The 18,460-nt window shown below is 37.4% G+C and overlaps 1 protein-coding gene across 1 annotated transcript in view; it reads right to left on the bottom strand.

Annotated features, from left to right (window-relative positions):
* Nucleotides 1–3,475: 3,475 nt before the first annotated feature.
* The window catches only part of TASP1 (taspase 1), a 205,785-nt gene continuing 190,800 nt past the window's right edge, over nt 3,476–18,460 (bottom strand). Inside the window, exon 14 of the mRNA XM_049774347.1 lies at nt 3,476–4,469. Coding sequence (XP_049630304.1) covers nt 4,377–4,469 — 93 coding nt within the window. The 3' untranslated portion in view covers nt 3,476–4,376. The remainder of the gene's footprint in view (nt 4,470–18,460) is intronic.

Below are 18,460 nucleotides of genomic sequence, written 5' to 3'. Positions count from 1 at the left end.
GAATATAATGTGCCTTGAACTTTCTCTAGGTATTCATTCCCATTCATCATCATAATAGTTGCCCCCCCCCTTGACCATAATTAAGAGTATAAATGACCTTGAACCACTTAATGTAATTCTGCAAGACTGGACACACTGTTCATGCCTTAATAAATGATGATCAATCAGTGCAGAAAAATGAAGTTGGATATCTTTTAACATGCCTGATGACTTGAAGTAGTTTTGGGAAAGCTGTGCTTGGGAATCAAAATGGCTTCAGAGAATAACTACTCATGGAAGAGAAGATGCATGCTCTAAGCAAAATTGATCAATGAGTTAATATCTAATCTGACTCCTACTAGCCACATGCAAAGAAATTGTTTCTTTGCTCATATTTCTAAACATGCTTTTGTCTGTGAATGCTCCTTTGTTTTAGAAGGCAGAAGAATCTTTAAAGTGAGTAGAAAATTATTTTTTCAACCCAAGTAGAATATTAAATAGACAAAGGGACTTTTACATGCTGATATCACAGATAATAATAAAATGAAAAGAAAAGTAGCCTAGAAAGTAATTAACTACCTTAAAGATGAGAAATACTAGATGACACAATTCTGGTTTCAGCAAGGAATATGAACTCCAAGGATTTTTGTGATATAAGCAAGGAAATTAGAATTGCATGTCAGCATCTTATTATTCTCACAAATTTAAAACATTCTATGGATTCTGGTACTAATGCATATTTATAAAGTATTTTTTCCTCCCCCCTTCGCTTTTTTTTTATTTTTTGGGTCACACCTGGCAGCACTCAAGGGTTACTCCTGGCTCTCTGCTCAGAAATCGCTGCTGGCAGGCATATAGGAAGCCAGGATTCGAACCACCGTTGGTCCTGGGTTGGCTGCTTCTAAGGCAAACACCCTACTGCTGTGCTATCTCTCTGGCCCTGGTATTTTTTCCTTTTTTACTTTAATCACCATGTATTACAAAGTTATTCATGCCTGAGTTTCAGGCATACATCAACACCATCAAATCATTTTTCAAATTTATTTAAAGAAACTTCACCACATAGTTGATATAGCTGATCATAATAAATTTGTTTCCAGATAAGTGGAAGCAAAGTTATTGGAAAGAAAGAAAAAATAAGAAGAAAGTTCTACTTAAGTTATAAATTTTATAATTTATTAAAAGTATAAAGTTCTGGGGCCCGGAGAGATAGCACAGCAGCGTTTGCCTTGCAAGCAGCCCATCCAGGACCAAAGGTGGTTGGTTTGAATCCCGGTGTCCCATATGGTCCCCGGTGCCTGCCAGGAGCTATTTCTGAGCATAGAGCCAAGAGTAAACCCTGAGCACTGCTGGTGTAACCCAAAAACCAAAAAAAAAAGTTATAAAGATTACATTATAATATATATATTATGAATTGTACATTATAAAATAGATAATTAGGGATAGTAAAATCTGATATTATTGTTTTATCTGTTTCTCTCCATTAATTCAGACTTTGTTTAATCAATTTTACTATAAAATGCATAGATGTTTAGAATTGTTTTTATAAATTAGATGAGTTGATTCCTTTATCATTATAAAAATGTACCCTTTTGGGGGCCGGAAAGATAGCATGGAGGTAAGGCATTTGTCTTGCACGCAGAAGGTCAGTGGTTCGAATCCCGGCATCTCATATGGTCCCCTGTGACTGCCAGGGGCAATTTCTGAGCATATAGCCAGGAATAACCCCTGAGCACTGCCGGGTGTGACCCAAAAACTAAAAAAACAAACAAACAAAAAAAAAAAAACAAAAAACTGTACCCTTTTTTGTCAGGCCATGAATAGACATCTTCACTAAAGGGCCAATTCAGTAGGCCCGTTAGATGAATATCTCTGAATTTTCCTGACATGGATAATTCGTTCACCCCAAGAAATGTTTGACCAGAAGGCCCATTTTGGAAGATTTATCCCTGCATGGATCACTGGCAATATTTCTGAAATTCATGTCATGGTACTGACATTACATTCCCTTCATATTATTCAGCTTAATTTTTAATTTCTCCCTTGCATATTTCAGGTCGAAATATGAGCTCAATCAAATTCTTTTGTTTAGAGAATTCTCAGTACCAAAAATGAAACTAAGACAATTTTCTTCTTTCTGTCAGCCCTATTTACATCTAAAAGCTGAGTCAGGAACTTTGCTCTGAGTCATTGAAGCTCCTAGCTAGGCATAAAATTTACATTTCTTTGACCTGGCTCTCTTAAATTCAAAAGCAGCAACCTGTCTACAAGAATGCAGTGAGAAACGGCATTGCCTGTAAGGGGAATATAAATCAGTGACTACCAAATCAGTCATACTTGCGTCCACTCATTTTGGGTTGCCTTTTCTCTATAATTTAGTCAAATATCAAAGCCAAGTACCGTATTTTCCAGCGTATAAGACGCCTTTTAAAATGTTTCAATATGACACTAAAGGAAACAAACAAAAAAAATCAGGCCGCAGAGTTTCCAAATCTCTTTCTTGGGGGCTCCCAAACAGTACTCAGGGGATCTGGGGGTCACTTCTGGAAAAACCCAGCTAACCGTGTGGTGGTTCAGTGCTAGGGTCCGAGGATGGGGTGTTGTTTGGTTCATGTAGTGAGGGAGATTAACTGACGCCACCAGGGAATTGCCAGAAAAGGTGCCTACGATAAGGGACCAATCACTGCAAGGCTGCTCGGACCACCCCTCTAACTCAGCCAATCCAAGCAGGCTTTTTATGCATGCAAATTAGACAATGTTCTGTACCCGAATCTACACTGTAAAAAGCCTGCTCAGATTGGCCAGAGTCAGAGAGGAAGTCTATTACAGTATAACCTTTGAACCTTTGCTTGTTGTGATTGGCTCACTGTGGTACATACAGTTGCAGCACAGGAACATTCTGTCTGATACAGCGAATATAGGCCTAAACCTATGTTTTACTGCAAAATTAGGGGGTCGTCTTATATGCCGAAAAATACGGTATATAATTTCATTTGGGACTTGATCAGCTGCCACTCTGAGCCTTGACTACATGGCACAGGGAACTCCTTTTCCTTGAGCATGTCTCTCTTCAGTATCTTCTTGCTAGGCACTTCTCATATATAAACTCAAAAGGAAGGGCTTGGTTTTCTGATGTGGCTCCAGAATGACTATAGCATTTAGAAGCAACTCATTCACTGGAGCTAATGGCTTTCAGCTGCTAATATTATTTTCAAATCAAAATGGAATTCTTATTCCAGCGCTTTGCTATTTTATAAGATTACAGTGGAAATCTCAGTGATTTCTTAATAGACTATGAACTACACATCTTTTGAACTCAGCTTTCATTTTTCTAACTCAACCTAACTATCGAGGTAAATTTTGAATATAGAAAATGATTTCTAGAAAAAAAATAACAGTTTACAAACAATGTAAATCATTAAATGTAAATTAAATGTAAAATCATTAAATTAAATGAAAATTTGTTAGCTTCAAAAACTGGAGTCACACACAATGTGCAGTAATATGTTTCTTTATTTTTGTGCCTTCATCTTAAAAATATATTTAAACACGAAACAAAGATAATATTGAACTTTCCGATAAATTTTACTTTCTTATTTACAGTGTTATATTGTAAATAACATTCCTTATACATATATTTAGGAGTGTGCACCACTGTATGCTTTCTTTACATATTCTTTCATAATATAGTTACATACAGGCCAAAGCTATGCAGTATTTAAGCTTTGAAAAGCTTGAAGAAAGAAGTACAAACTTCATCAATAAGACTATTATTTTAAAGGTTCTGACCTTAATTTTCTGCTAGATTGTTTCACTGAAACCATTCTTTGTTAAAGAAAAATGCCCATATGAGGGTTGAAAAAACAACAGTTTAAGTTATCCCAGGATCCACTTAAACTGGTTAACAAATAAAAATAACTCTTATTACTTATTACTGTTATTAAATGGAGCACTATCATTTTCTATCATGAAACAAGTCTTCAGTTCAAACACATCACATCAACAACAGTTTGTAACTCTTAATTAAAATTTAAAAAATGTTTCCAGCAACTTTTCAGGTTTTCCTTGTAAACAGTTAAAGCACATATTTTGTAAAGATGATTTAATCATTCTAGGTCTCAGGCCGTATAATACGGAGGAATTTCTATTTCATCAGGGGAGAAATATACTCTGCAATCAGACACAGACACAGACACACACACACACACACACACACACACACACACACACACTTTCACCCAATCCCACTCAGTAACAAAAAGGCCCACATGCCACCAAGCACCAGCTACAGCAGCACCAGTGTTCAAGGAGTGCGCAAGGCTGCGATCGTACTCATAAAATGAAGATAAAATACCTAACTTCAGTTCCAACCCTGCAAGGTTTAGTTCTGAAATGTGTCAATTTCCAGGGCTCTCCAGGCGACAAACCCCACCTTCAATCGCCACTGATTGTCCGGCCACTGCACCAGGAGGAAGTCTTGAAATGTGCGTCTGCAGAGAAGGAGACAGGAGAGGATTAAATGCAACAGTGGAATATCCTCACTCTTGACAAAGTTGGAGAATATCCCAGCTTCTGAGCAGGGACTGTAAGGATATTAGGTGTTTAGGGGTAGGGAAGTCCTATTTGAGTAACCCCTGAGCACCGTTGGGGTTATTATTAGAACATTTAATAATTTGTATATTTTTATACAAAGCAATGATTTCATTCATAATCAGAAAATGCTTGATTCATGTATTTATTATCTAATTTATTCCTCAAAGAATATTCAGATACATCAACAACATAAAAGAAGAGAGAAAATGAAAAATAGAAACTTAAAAGATATGGTACTATGCAGCCGTAAGGAGAGATGAAGATGAAGTCATGAAATTTTCCTATACATGGATGTACATGGAATCTATTATGATGAGTGAAGTAAGTCAGAGGGAGAGAGAAAGACGCAGAATGGTTTCACTCATCTATGGGTCTTAAGAAAAATGAAAGACATTTTTAACAGTATTTCAGAGACAAGAAAGATGAGGGTTGGTAGGTGCAGCTCATGACATGAAGCTCATCACATAGAGTGATGAGTGCAGTTGGAGAGATGATTACACTGAAAACTATCATAACAATGTGAATGAATGAGGAAAGTAGAAAGCCTGTCTCGAGTACAGGTGTGGGGGGGTGGGGAGGAGGGAGATCTGGGAAATTGGTGGTGGGAATGTGAAGGGGGGTGTTCTTTACATGACTGTAATCATACAACTATAATCATATTTGTAATCACGGTGTTTAAATAAAGATAATTATTTAAAAAAAAAAAACAGGATTGAGGTAAACAAAAAATCCAGTCTGAATTTTGTACCCATGTGACAATCTCTTGCATGTCTCAATTTCTCTGTGACCAAGGCTAGATAGATGGTTAATATGGTATACAAGATCATAACAAAAAAGAACTGCTCAGGAAAGAACTATTCTTGTGATGAATCCAAAAGTGTCATTTCTTTGGAAGATTTCATATGCAGTGTATACTATGTGTGAATAGTATATATGCATGGAAGATAGAGAAGACATTACAGGGCTGAGAGCATTACAACAACTCAAAGGAGGTTGGTTTTGGGTGGAAGACAGCAAGTATTGTTGCAAATGAGATCATTATAGTCAGCCTCAGATTTCTTTTTTATTTGTCTCTCTGAATTTAGGAATATTTAATTGTCAGGAATTCCTGAGCACAGTGGGACAGCTTGCCTTCGGATCATCCTCTCTCTAAATCCATTTCTTTAAACAAGCTATTTCTAAGGACTGAACTGAAGTGACTTCAAGTCCCAGAGTAAAGTTGTTAAATGAAAGTAGATTAGGTGGCCAAGCCTAAGGTAGATCTAATGTCCTCTTATGCAACCAAGCATGAAGCAAGCATGTTTGAAATAGAGTAACAAGTTCTTTGTTTTAAGGGGTGACATAATTACTGAATCTAATGCACACTTCCTATCAGCAGAGCAAACAAAACAGAACAATTTACAGTCAGGGAGAAAAAGAAACATTCTCTGTAACTCAGTTATTCTGTATACAAGGCAACAAGCATTCTACAACCTTACAAGGGTGAGATCTATAGCCAGAGAAAAGATGGGAGACGTATTCCCTAGGATTTCTTCTGAGATTTGAGCATCACTCATTAATCTTCTATTCCTGGAAACTGTGTCTCAAAATCTGGCCTCATTATTGCTTCTGAAGACAACTGGGCCTCTGAATATGGATATTCTACAACTGAGATGCTCATAGTAAAACTGGCTTGTCTGTTTGGGAAAATTTGGCTGAGAAATGTGGGTTCATTTATCTAGAAGCTATTATAAAGCTAAGCACAAGAAGCTCAAATCCTACAATTAACTAAACAATACTGATGATGCCATTTCTACTATTTCAGAAATCCATTAACATGAGATAAAAAAGATTTCTCCTTTTTTTTGTTTGTTTTTTTTTGGGCCACAGTTGACACTCAGGGGTTACTTCTGGCTAAGCACTCAGAAATCGCTCCTGGTTTGGGAAACCATATGGGATGCTGGGGAATCGAACCGAGGTTTGGTCCTAGGCTAGCACTTGCAAGGCAGACATCTTACCTCTAGCACCACCTAACCGCCCCAAAAAAGATTTTTCTTAAGGCATCAGTTGCTTCCTTTTTTTTTTTTAAGTTCTATTCAACAAAAATATTTCTGAGAAAGTTGAAACTCTTTCCATCCTTAACATCACATTCTTCAATCATGAACACAATCATGTAACCAAGGCAGTGATCAAGAATACAACAAAACAGGGCCCGGAGAGATAGCACATCGGTGTTTGCCTTGCAAGCAGCTGATCCAGGACCTAAGGTGGTTGGTTCGAATCCCGGTGTCCCATATGGTCCCCCGTGCCTGCCAGGAGCTATTTCTGAGCAGACAACCAGGAGTAACCCCTGAGCAATGCCGAGTGTGGCCCCAAAACCAAAACCAAAACCAAAAACAAAAAACAAAACAAACAAACAAAGAATACAACAAAACTGCAGTGAAAAATACTTATAACAAAATGTGACTGAATGAGGGAAGTAGAAAGCCTGTCTAGAATACAGGTCAGTGTGGGGTGGGGAGGAAGGACACTTGGGATATTGGTGATGGAAATGTTGCACTGGTGAAGGTTTTTTTTATATATTAAAAAAATACTCTGGAGTTTCTTTAAGAAATTCAGGGGGCAAGAGAGATAGGACAGTGGTAGGGCGTTACCTTGCATGCAGCTGACCCAGGATGAACAGTGGTTTGAATCCCAGCATCCCATATGGTCCCCTGTGCCTGCCAGGAGTAACCTCTGAGCGTCACTGGGTGTGATCCAAAAACAAAAACAAACGAACAAACTCAAAAAAGACAAGTGCCTTAAGTTCGGCAATATCTCTTTGGACCTCTTATTTCACTTTGGAGCCAGAGCAATAGCACAGCGGTAGGGCATTTGCCTTGCAAGCGGTTGGTCTAGGACGGACCTTGGTTCCAACCCCCCACGGTGTTCCATATGATCCCCTGAGTCAGGTTTGATTTCTGAGAGCATAGCCAGGAGTAACCCCTGAGCATCACAGGCTGTGGCCCAAAAATAAAAAAATAAATAAATCAAACGCAGAATTTTCTTATGAAACAATTCCACTTTCTAGAATATACCCCTCTCCCAACAGGTGGAAAGCGAGCACATAAAACTCCTCAATTCAGAACAGCATTACTCACAACAGAGCAAATCAAAACCAAACCAACCAAATGTCCAAAACAAACCTAGTGTCCAAAATTGGTGATCAGAGATGCACTCATGTCTGCTTATTGGTTAGTGCCATAGACTCATCTGACACTTGAAAGAGGCAAACTGAGACACGAAAACTAAGGGATATAAACATCCTGCTGCTTGATCTCTCTGGGGCTGCTCAGGAGAAGGGCAGGTCAAGTCTCCCACCTTAACAAAGCTGCAGCAGCTGCACATATGGACACACCCAACAAATGCTGCTGACAATGTCCCAGCTTCATGGCTTTTCCATCAATCTCTGTAGAGACTCCTGTTGAGCTTATATAGACTTCTATTTTCATATATTCACATTCTTTGAGTAATTTTTCCATTGTTTGATCATTTGCTTTAAGGTTTTTTCCCAATTTCTTCTGCTGTATGGAGTTGTTATTCATCTCATCTTCCAGTGTACCAATTCTATCCTCAGCTGCTGGTAACCTGTGGGAAAGCTCATTCTTTTTTTCTTCAATTCATCTACTGAGTTTTTCAGACCTGTTATTTGACCTGAAATTTCAGTTTGGAGTTTTCTGATCTCTATCTTCATATTCTCTTGATTCTTATTAGTGTTCTCTTCTATACTTTCTTTGAGTTCTTTGAACATCTTCCATATTGCGACTCTAAACTCCTTATCTGAGAGACTGACTAGTTGGTTGGCCATGTTCCGGTTATCAGAGTTGCCATCTTCATTCTCTGTATCTGGCGCTGTCCTGTGTTATTTCCCCATTGTCACACTTGTGGATTTTTCTACGTCTTGTGGTTGTATTCATTGGCTAAATGATGTGCGCAGCCGCGCTCCTCTGGCTCCTCCCTTTCTGGGCGGAAAAACTCACCTCCAGGGAAGGCTAGCCCTCTGCAGATGAAGCCACACACACAGGAAGTCAGGCCCCCAGATGCCGCACAGAAGACAGACAGTCCAGAGTGATGTGCCAGGCTTCAGCGTTCTATGAGTTCAACCAGCTCCTCCCTTTCTGTAGAGACTCCTAAATGCCAAAAACTCCAGGTATGTCAGTTCTGTGGCTGATATCTTCGAGACTCTTTGGAGCTTTGGTGGGCTGCTTCTCCCAAAGTCTTTTTACTTCCAAAAGTCCTGGCAGTTAGGAAGATGCTCATAATTGAGTTATTTTCCTTCCTTTTGGTGGGGTCAAATTAATAATATCCAGACATAGTTTGATTTAAAAGGTAATACATTTTACTTGTTACATGATTACTAAAGTTTGACTTTATCTTTTTAAATTTTATTTATTTTTTGGGGGGGCCATATTTTGCATTCAGGGAGCATTTGGGGTGCTGGGGATCAAACCAAAATTAGCCATGTATAAGGCAAATGTCCTATTCACTGAACTATCTCTCTTGCCCTCATCTCTACTAAAAAATACTGGATGAGCCAGAGATGAGTAACTCCATTTAAAAATTATACTCTACAAAAATAGAATGAGATTTTTTTTATTGCATTTGTTTACTGGCAGTTCCAGGAATTCAACTTGGTCTCATACATACAAGGCAAATGTTCTCACAACTGAGTTACATTCCAGGTAATGATATAATTTAATAAAAAAGTAGATGCACACTAAAAGGCAAGATTGAATAAAATGAAATTTTTGTTACTGTTTTTTATGTTGATTTTATCAGATATTAATAATTAAAACTTCAGAGTATATACTAAGTACTTTGTATATATACTTTCTAAGCAATTTTTTGTTTGTTTGTTTTTTGGCTGCACCCATTGACACTCAGGGGTTACTCCTGGCTATGTGCTCAGAAATCACTCCTGGACTGTTGTCCATTCTAGGTTAGCGTGTGCAAGGCAAACACCTTACCACTTGCACCATGGCTCTGGCTCCAGCAAAAACAATTTTTAAGCAAAACAATTAGCTCAACAAATTTAGAGCTATCTAGAAAAAAATGGCAAAATACTAATATATTTTACTCTTTTTGTTTATTTGTTTTTGTTTTGAGTCCACGCCCAGCAATTTTCTGTAGTACTCCTGGCTCTGCACTCAGGAATACTGCTGATGGTGCTTGGGGTATTACACAGAGGCCTGGAATTGAATCCAGGTTGTCCTCATACATGGTAAGTGTCCTTCCTGCTGTATCATTGCTCTGACCCCTAGTAAATTTTCTTGACAGAGTATGTATTTTAATGTCGCAAAGACGAGCGCAGTCATCTGAGATTATTAAGAGAAAATTTTAAAACAGATAACCATGTGCTCTATGGACAGAATTTGGCAATAACACCACCAAGCAATTCACTCATTTCTACAAAGACTGACTCATTTCCTATAACTTAATTTTGCTACCAGCTACCTGAATATTTTAGAAAGTCGGGGAAAAAGGTCAAATACTGTAACAAAATAGAATCTCATAGTTATCCTTTACAAAATTCCAAGAGTTTTAGGAGCTTAGAGTAATGATGGAGATGTTAGTGGTGATGTCAGTTGGCACTGAAACATTGTTTAAAATTTAACGATGAGGGGCTGGAGAGATAACATGGAGGTAAGGCATTTGCCTTTCATGCAAAAGGTCATTGGTTCGAATTCCGGTACCCCATATGGTCCCCTGAGCCTGCCAGGAGCGATTTCTGAGCATAGAACCAGGAATAACCCCTAATGGCTGCCTGGTGTGACCCAAAAACAAAAACCAAAACAAAACAAAAACATTAAAATTTAATGATGAATAAATCTGGAAATCACAATGCTTAAAATTTAAAAAATACTATAGTTTTAAAGAACCCAGTGCTAGTATGAATACGAAAAAGACCAGAAAGACCTTGTTTGCATGAATATTTTTCTTTTAGGAAAGTAGAACGTCAGCAGGTAAGACAAGAGCCTCTGGCTCATTTTTACACTATCAAGAACATTTGAAGAAAAAAACATTCCCCTTTCTACCATTTTCTCGTCTGTCAATTCTGCCTGGATTTCACAATTGTGGAATCCTAGAAAGTGTATTTTCTCAACTAGAAATGATGTCCCAAACTTTCCTAATATAGAACGTGTTTTGTAGAATAAACAATAGCACATGTTTTCTGTCTTATAGACTAAAGATAAATTTAGTGACTGTCTAAGCTTATCTTCAGTATTTCTCACTCAAAGCATATACATATTTGCTACTATGGAAAGGTACTGTACACTGAGCATATCTTATTTCCTTATATAGTGAATTTATATCTGGTGTGATAATAGTCACTCACTGTCCAGTTTCTTTTACAGGAACCAGTGTGTTAGACAGTCAATGACAGATTTGAGAAAGAAGGGTTAGAGAAGTATGTCTGCTTGGGTTTTATTGCTATGCTTCTATTATGGGTCTGGCCACCCGCTTAGAGTTGAATCATTACATGCTCCTTTCCTTTCCTCAAGGTTCCCTGCTCATTGCTTTCAAGAGCTGTCTTTAAAGGAGGCACAACTTGTAAATAAGTATATTCTTAGCATTCTTTGTGTGTGGCATGAAACCTTTCAATACACTTTACTGTTCTAAAAATAAGTTTTTCTGCAGACATCACACTGAAAACAGATGTGCCCAACTCACTGGTATATTCACATTAATCTGTTTATCACAGTCCAGAATATAATATTTTAGGAGATAAAAATTAATTTAACTAGGGGGCCAAAATGATAGTACAGTGGATAAAGGATTTGCCTGGCATTTGGCTGAACCAGGCTCAATTCCTGACATTCCATATGGTTCCCCAAGCATTTCTAGGTATAATTCCTGAGGACTGCCCATTGTGACCTCCCCTAAACAAAACAAAAATAGACTAATTCATTTAACTACAGGCCCAAGATCCAGTTGCTCATTTCCTGAGCTTCTTGAGATATATGAGGTGAATCAATGAAAGTAACAGAACTGGGGCCGGGCGGTGGCGCTAAAGGTAAGGTGCCTGCCTTGCCTGCGCTAGCCTTGGACGGACCGCGGTTCGATCCCCCGGTGTCCCATATGGTCCCCCAAGCCAGGAGCAACTTCTGAGCGCATAGCCAGGAGTAACCCCTGAGCGTTACTGGGTGTGGCCCAAAAACCAAAAAAAAAAAAAAAAAAAAAAAGAAAGTAACAGAACTGTGAAAAAGAGAATTGGGTTTTTCAGCTCGCTGAATATGAGAGGCCTCTCACCATGGTAAAATTCTCTGATGCTGACTCCATTCACTAACTGTAACTGTCACTGTTGAAGAATCAAAACCTAATTTTTAAATTTTGCTCCAACAAAAAGACTCAGGTCAGAACAATGTGAAGATGTAATCTTTACAAATAATAAATACCAACATAGATTAGAGACTGTACTCTGCTACGCTCTGTCCCTCCTAAACAGATGCTATAAATGATATGCTGGCAAATGTGGCTAAGATAAAAAAGACAGCATTATGGTGCATTACATGATTAGGACTGAAACAAGGCTATATATACATAAAGAAAGATGTTCCATTCTTCTCACTTATAAGTATAAAATGCCAGGAGTCTCAAAATAAAATCAAAATGCAGTCTAATGAAAATAGCATGTTTTCCTAGTCTCAGGCAAATTTTGTTACTTTTTCTACCATGCAAACAATGTCACACTACAGAAGCAATATCGGACATGACTGCTTCCCTGTTTTGTAGCTTAAAAGACCCACAAAGGCATCTACATACATGTGACAAGTTCTACTTATTAGGCCACCACTTGTGTGGAACTTATTAAGAATATTTGACTTTGACAATGATATTGAAAGCTCCCCATTATTTAACATATGTTTATCCTGCACTTGTAATGGGGAACACACAGGGACCTTGAGCTAGCTAGATGATCATTTCTTGTAACACGCAGAAACAAAATCTTAGTGAATCTAGAGCCTGTGGCATCTGAATAAAAAAACTTGTGTTTGCACAATACTTTCAATTCTCTAGCATTTTTGAATCTATACGATCTCATAATACATGCTGCCAGGTATAAAGAGCAACAGTATTTCAAAATATCCTGTCAGATAGAAAATGATCCATTTTTCAGGTGAGTTAGACAAAAAAGCAAGGTTAGGATGATTATGAGGTTTGCTTATGGTCACAGAGGAAGTGGAAAAACAGACTTGAATGAAAGTCTAAATTTAGGACCCTCTTTACTCCCACAAAGCCTTACCATGAAGAATTCTAAATCTAGCTCTCTTAAGAGACACACCTTTCATATGACAAAGTCATTGCCAAGTGAAGTGAGGCTTGCTCAAAAAAGTCTATTGCTGGGGCCGGAGTGGTAGTACAGTGGTAGGGCGTTTGCCTTGCATGCAGCTGACCCAGCACGAATGTGGGTTTGATCCCCGGCATCCTATATGGTCCCCCGAAACTGCCAGGAGAGATTTCTGAGTGCAGAGCCAGGAGAAACCTCTGAGTGCTGCCAGGTGTGGCCCAAAACCAAAACAAAACAAAACAAAACAAAAAAAAAGTCTATTGCTACAACTGTGATCAACAAAATTCAGGTTGATGCTGATTCTGCAACTCAGCAAACTGAATTCTTAAAAAATTAATTGCTTTAATTAAACACTATGGTTATTTGGTTGTTATCAATAGATATTTTTTCCCACAATTGCAACGTTGTTCATGATTAAGCCTGTCATACAATGTACACCACCCTTCACCAGTGCACATTTCCTGCCACCAATGTCCCCAGTTTCCCTCCCACCCCTACCTGCCTCAGACAGAGCCAGGCATTCTCATTCTCTCTCTCTCTCTCTCTCTCTCTCTCTCTCTCTCTCTCTCTCTCTCTCTCTCTCTCTCTCTCTCTCTCTCCCCCCACCTCTGTCCCCAGTTTCCCTCCCACCCCTACCTGCCTCAGACAGAGCCAGGCATTCTCTCTCTCTCTCTCTCTCTCTCTCTCTCTCTCTCTCTCTCTCTCTCTCTCTCTCTCTCTCTCCCCCACCTCTGTAGTCACAACTTTTTAGTCTTCATTGTGGGATCTTCTTCTTCTTCCAATACAGGGGCTAAGAAGTGTCAGGTGCATTATTGGTGTTAAGAAAGGATAGAACTATCTAAGCCAGAATTAATAACAATAAAATCATGAGACCTAAACTTTAACAATCCAAACTTAAAGTGGGCCTGTTATGCTGGCAGGCTGGGGGAGAGGGTGGTGGTGACATGAAATGCATTCTAGGAACATTGGTGGAGGGAGGTCAACACTAGTGGTATGCCTGAAACCCAACTATGAATAACTCTGTAAATCACAATGGTTTCAATAAAAAAAATTAAATTAATTAAATAAATTTTTTATTTGAATTACTGTGAGCTACATAGTTACAAAGTTGTTTATGATTGAGTTTTAGTCATACAATTTTCAACACCCATCCCTTTGTCAATGTATATTTCCTGCCACCAATGTCTCTATAAACTGTTTCTAATTAACTGAAATATAAAAGCCAAAGAATTAAGGCATTAACCCCAGTCAATCATTATTAGTCTCCACAATGTAACCCTGATTTTATTGACTACATAAAGTTCAGAAGTGCATTTTTGCCACCTTTACTGGTAAAAATATAAGAAAAGGAATTTCTTTTTTCTTTCTTTTAAATCCCAGGTATGATCTACAGAATACAGTACAGTTGCTAGAATCAGAAACTTGCTATAAGTAAGTCACCACCTCAAAGAGCATGTCCTCTAGTCTGGTTATGCAGCTTTAGTAAGCTGTAGAATCTTTTACTATAAGTAGGGTTTATACAGGGACAACTAGGGCTTATTAGTAAGAGTGTGTTTTGCCAAGCTTCCTCACTTTTGTACTAAAAATACACATAATAAATTTTTTAATGAAGCACAAGAGTTGGCAGATTATAATTATCAAAAATTTGCCCTAATCTCTATAAGAGCTACCAGAGTAGGAAATCAGATTTATTTTTATGTTAGGAGTTACATTTAAAACAATATTTTCTATTTCAAGTGAATAAGAAGTCAATTCCAAGTACTTTGAACATTTCATAAAAGCAGTATTAATGTAACACTCATTCTAAACTCTCTTTTTATCCTTTTAACACTGTGGTAGACAGCACAGTCCCAATATGCATAATATAGTGATGAAAACTCAAAAAAAGCATAAATGTAAGTTGTCAGTACCTACAATTATTGCATTCAAAAGTATTTGAAAAGAATGTAAATAGAGAGTAGCTCAAACAGGTCCAAATGTCTCAATTAACTAATATTAAAATGTTAAGTTTTCAACAATTTATAGAAACAGAAAAATTTACAGAAAAATTTATAGACAGGACTTAAAAACCATGCATTGGAATTATCATAAAAGAGTTTTAGTTTTTAGGATTAAAAAGAATAGACACGACAGTAAAAATAACTTGAAAAGACAAAGACATAAGTATTTGATTGAAAGGAAGAGAAATGAAAATATATTGCAGCACAAAGACTTTTCTTAGAGTTCAAAATCTACAACATTCAGAGTCCAAAATGCCTTCAAATAAAGCAAATCAGGCATAAACTATTCCTCAGGAATATTCATGTCCCCTAAGCAAAATGGTGACTATTTAGTTCCAACCAGTTACACATGTGTAATGTGGATCTCAGAGTTCAATTCAAAGTCTCTACTCTTACACGGATAAAACAAACCCGTGTTTCATGTGAAATCTACAATATTTCAGAAGTGTGTAAAACTGTTGAGAAGTTGAATTTCATAAAAATATAAATTTTGTATGTAAAAGTACTAACACTTAAATAACTGATTCAATGACTCCAGCTTTTATTCTCAAATCTAAACATGACTAATGAGATGGGACTGTGGGACAAAGTACTGTGTTCAAACAACCATTTGGATTCAATTTCAAATGAAATCAAACTCACATGAATTACTCATTAAAGATTTTAATGGAATGTACTAATGTACTAAGCTCTGAAGCCATTACAACCTCTGCATAGAGGGTGTACATGATGGGTTCAGCCTTTATCTTTCACCTTGTTGATAAAAACAATGACATGAAAGCAATGTGTCATCATAAATATTATCATAAAAATCAACATCTCTGTTAAATTAGAAAGTTAACAGAATAAGAATAGTGAGATTAAAATCATAATCTTTTTTGTTTTGAGATAAAAAAAAAAGTATTGTCGGGGCCGGGCGGTGGCTCTAGAGGTAAAGTGCCTGCTTTGCCTGCGCTAGCCTATGACGGACCGGACCGCGGTTTGATCCCCCCAGCGTCCCATATGGTCCCCCAAGCCAGGAGTGACTTCTGAGCGCATAGCCAGGAGTAACCCCTGAGCGTCACCAGGTGTGGCCCCAAAAAAAAAAAAAAAAAAAAAAAGTATTGTCATGCTTTGTCTAAAGTTTTTCAACCATTCTAGAGCTGGAGAAAAGTCTCCAAAAATTATAAGGAGAGCTCAGAAATTAATCCTGAGTTAGGAGTCCCCTGGAATTGTCAGGATTCTGACTCAACCAAGTATAAGTCAGAAGTATTCTAGGTAGGAGTAGCCAACGTGAGGAGTCAGGGTGTAAATCCAAAAAAAAAAAAAAATACTATTTTAAAACTCACTATAGTTAACCTGGTCAATAATTTTCAAGGTCACTTATCTTAGTTACATATTATGGTGTGTGTCCTGTGGGTAATAGTTGGCACATGTTGTGAAGCCTGGAACAGAAGGAACTCCATTTTGTCAATATAAGGATAAGTTTCCATTTAAGGCTATCAAGGCCAACTTTCCATTTAAAGACTAAGTTTCTATCCAACTTCCTTGGGATAGTACATACTTGACAAACAAAATAAAACTTGGTATTAAATTTACACTTTCTCTGAACAGTGCAAAGTAATTGACTCCTTAACTATGTAGAAGTAGAGAAATCAATGTTATCATTTTTCATGTTGCTCTACAAAAATAAAAATACAAGTCCAAGTAATAGATATTTTATGTTAACAAAGATCTATACTACATGCTAGACTGTGTTTAAAGTGAAATTTATTTAAGCAAATATGATTAACACTACTGAGAAAATTTATGCTTTGGTCAATGTAGTAAATTCCTCCTTGGTGCTAATTCTATTTATCACTTTGGAGCAATGTCAAATGAATCATCAGGAGAAATTGAGGACATAAAACTAATTACTAACCACTCTCAGAAGTAAATTGTTGCTGAAGAAATTGGTGTTTAAAGTTTGTCACATATTAAGTCTTCTACAATCTTGTTTGTTTAATGGAGTTCTAAATAGAATTGACAGAACCTCCTAGCTCTCTTAAGTGCATGGGAAAAATGCAGTTTTCTAAATTTAAAATTATGAGCAAATGTTAAAAAGCTTATTAACCATTCTTCCTTGTATCCATAAGTACACTTGCCAAATTTAACTGTCTTGGATGTTTTCTTGTTGGCAGTGCCTAATCTGAGACAGCTGACTTGCCATGGATCATTCTCTTAGTTTTTTGGTAATATGGGAACTAGATTATCAAATGGAGATAAAATGTGGTTTTATTTAAAATCAAATTGGAATTATGTAATTCTTGATAAATTTAGAATGGTAAATTCATTCAGTAACAATGCATGAGCCAGTATTGCAATTCTCACATGAAATCTTTTTAGAAATTCATGATCAACACCACCAAAGAAGGCTCCACAATACCATCCATGCTTAGTGGAATTCATGAATACTTCCTACATGTTTAAGGCTAACACTAAAGAAAATTTTTTTTTAGAATTAAAGACATATTGAGACTGAGGTTATAGCTCAGTGCTAGACCTTGCATGTGTCAGGCTCTGGGTTCAATCACCCAATAACATACACATGATCATCTTTTAAGTTACTATGTGCTAACATGATTTATAATAATTTTAATATTTATGTTTTTCAAATACAAAGTTATATAAGAGCTCATCTGATCTATCTGTTCCAATGGCTTTAGGAAACAAATCTTCTAACCACCTAGCAATGCCAATATTTAAGTCACCTGTAGAAGAGCATAATGCTTTATGCACAAATGCCCATTGCCTTCATATACACTAGGATATCCAACTAAGACAAGCCAGGCAGGTTGTCAGTGCTTGCTCCATTTGTGCTCCTTTGAATTATACCTTTCATGTGGCCAGAGTTAACCCCCAATGTCTGCAGACAAATAAATTATGGAAAATGGAGATCACTCAAGTTAAACTTTTCCCAAAGAAACCATTTCTACATGTAGTTATTGAGACTTATTCTCATTTTATATGGACTGTTCCTATTACTTCAGAAAGAGCTAAAGCCAATTGTTCCTTTTTATTACGATGCTTTTTCTGGCATGGATGTTCCCAAGACCATCAAAAATGATAATGGTCCAGCCTACACTAGTAAAACTTCTCAATCATTTTGCAAAGAATGGCAAATCAAACATATCACTGGGACCCCTTATAATCCACGAAGACAAGCCATTATTGAACATGGTGACAGAATTCTCAAAACTCAATTATTAGGGCCCGGAGAGATAGCACAGCGGTGTTTGCCTTGCAAGCAGCCAATCCAGGACCAAAGGTGGTTGGTTCGAATCCCGGTGTCCCATATGGTCCCCCATGCCTGCCAGGAGCTATTTCTGAGCAGACAGCCAGGAGTAACCCCTGAGCACTGCTGGGTGTGGCCCAAAAAACCAAAAACAAACAAACAAACAAACTTCAATTATTAAAAAATAGTAAAGGGGTTATGTATGCCTCTGTTTGATTTCCTTTCCTTAACATCATTTTCTTTAATTTTTTAAAATTTACCTCAAGGAGAACCCCTTACAGCTGCTGAAAGACACTTTCAAGATGCACAGACTCAGAAAACAATTCA

Source organism: Suncus etruscus, chromosome 6 (assembly GCF_024139225.1).
Source record: "Suncus etruscus isolate mSunEtr1 chromosome 6, mSunEtr1.pri.cur, whole genome shotgun sequence".
In the NCBI taxonomy this organism is placed as follows: Eukaryota; Metazoa; Chordata; class Mammalia; order Eulipotyphla; family Soricidae; genus Suncus; species Suncus etruscus.
This window is presented reverse-complemented; position numbering and strand designations above follow the sequence as displayed.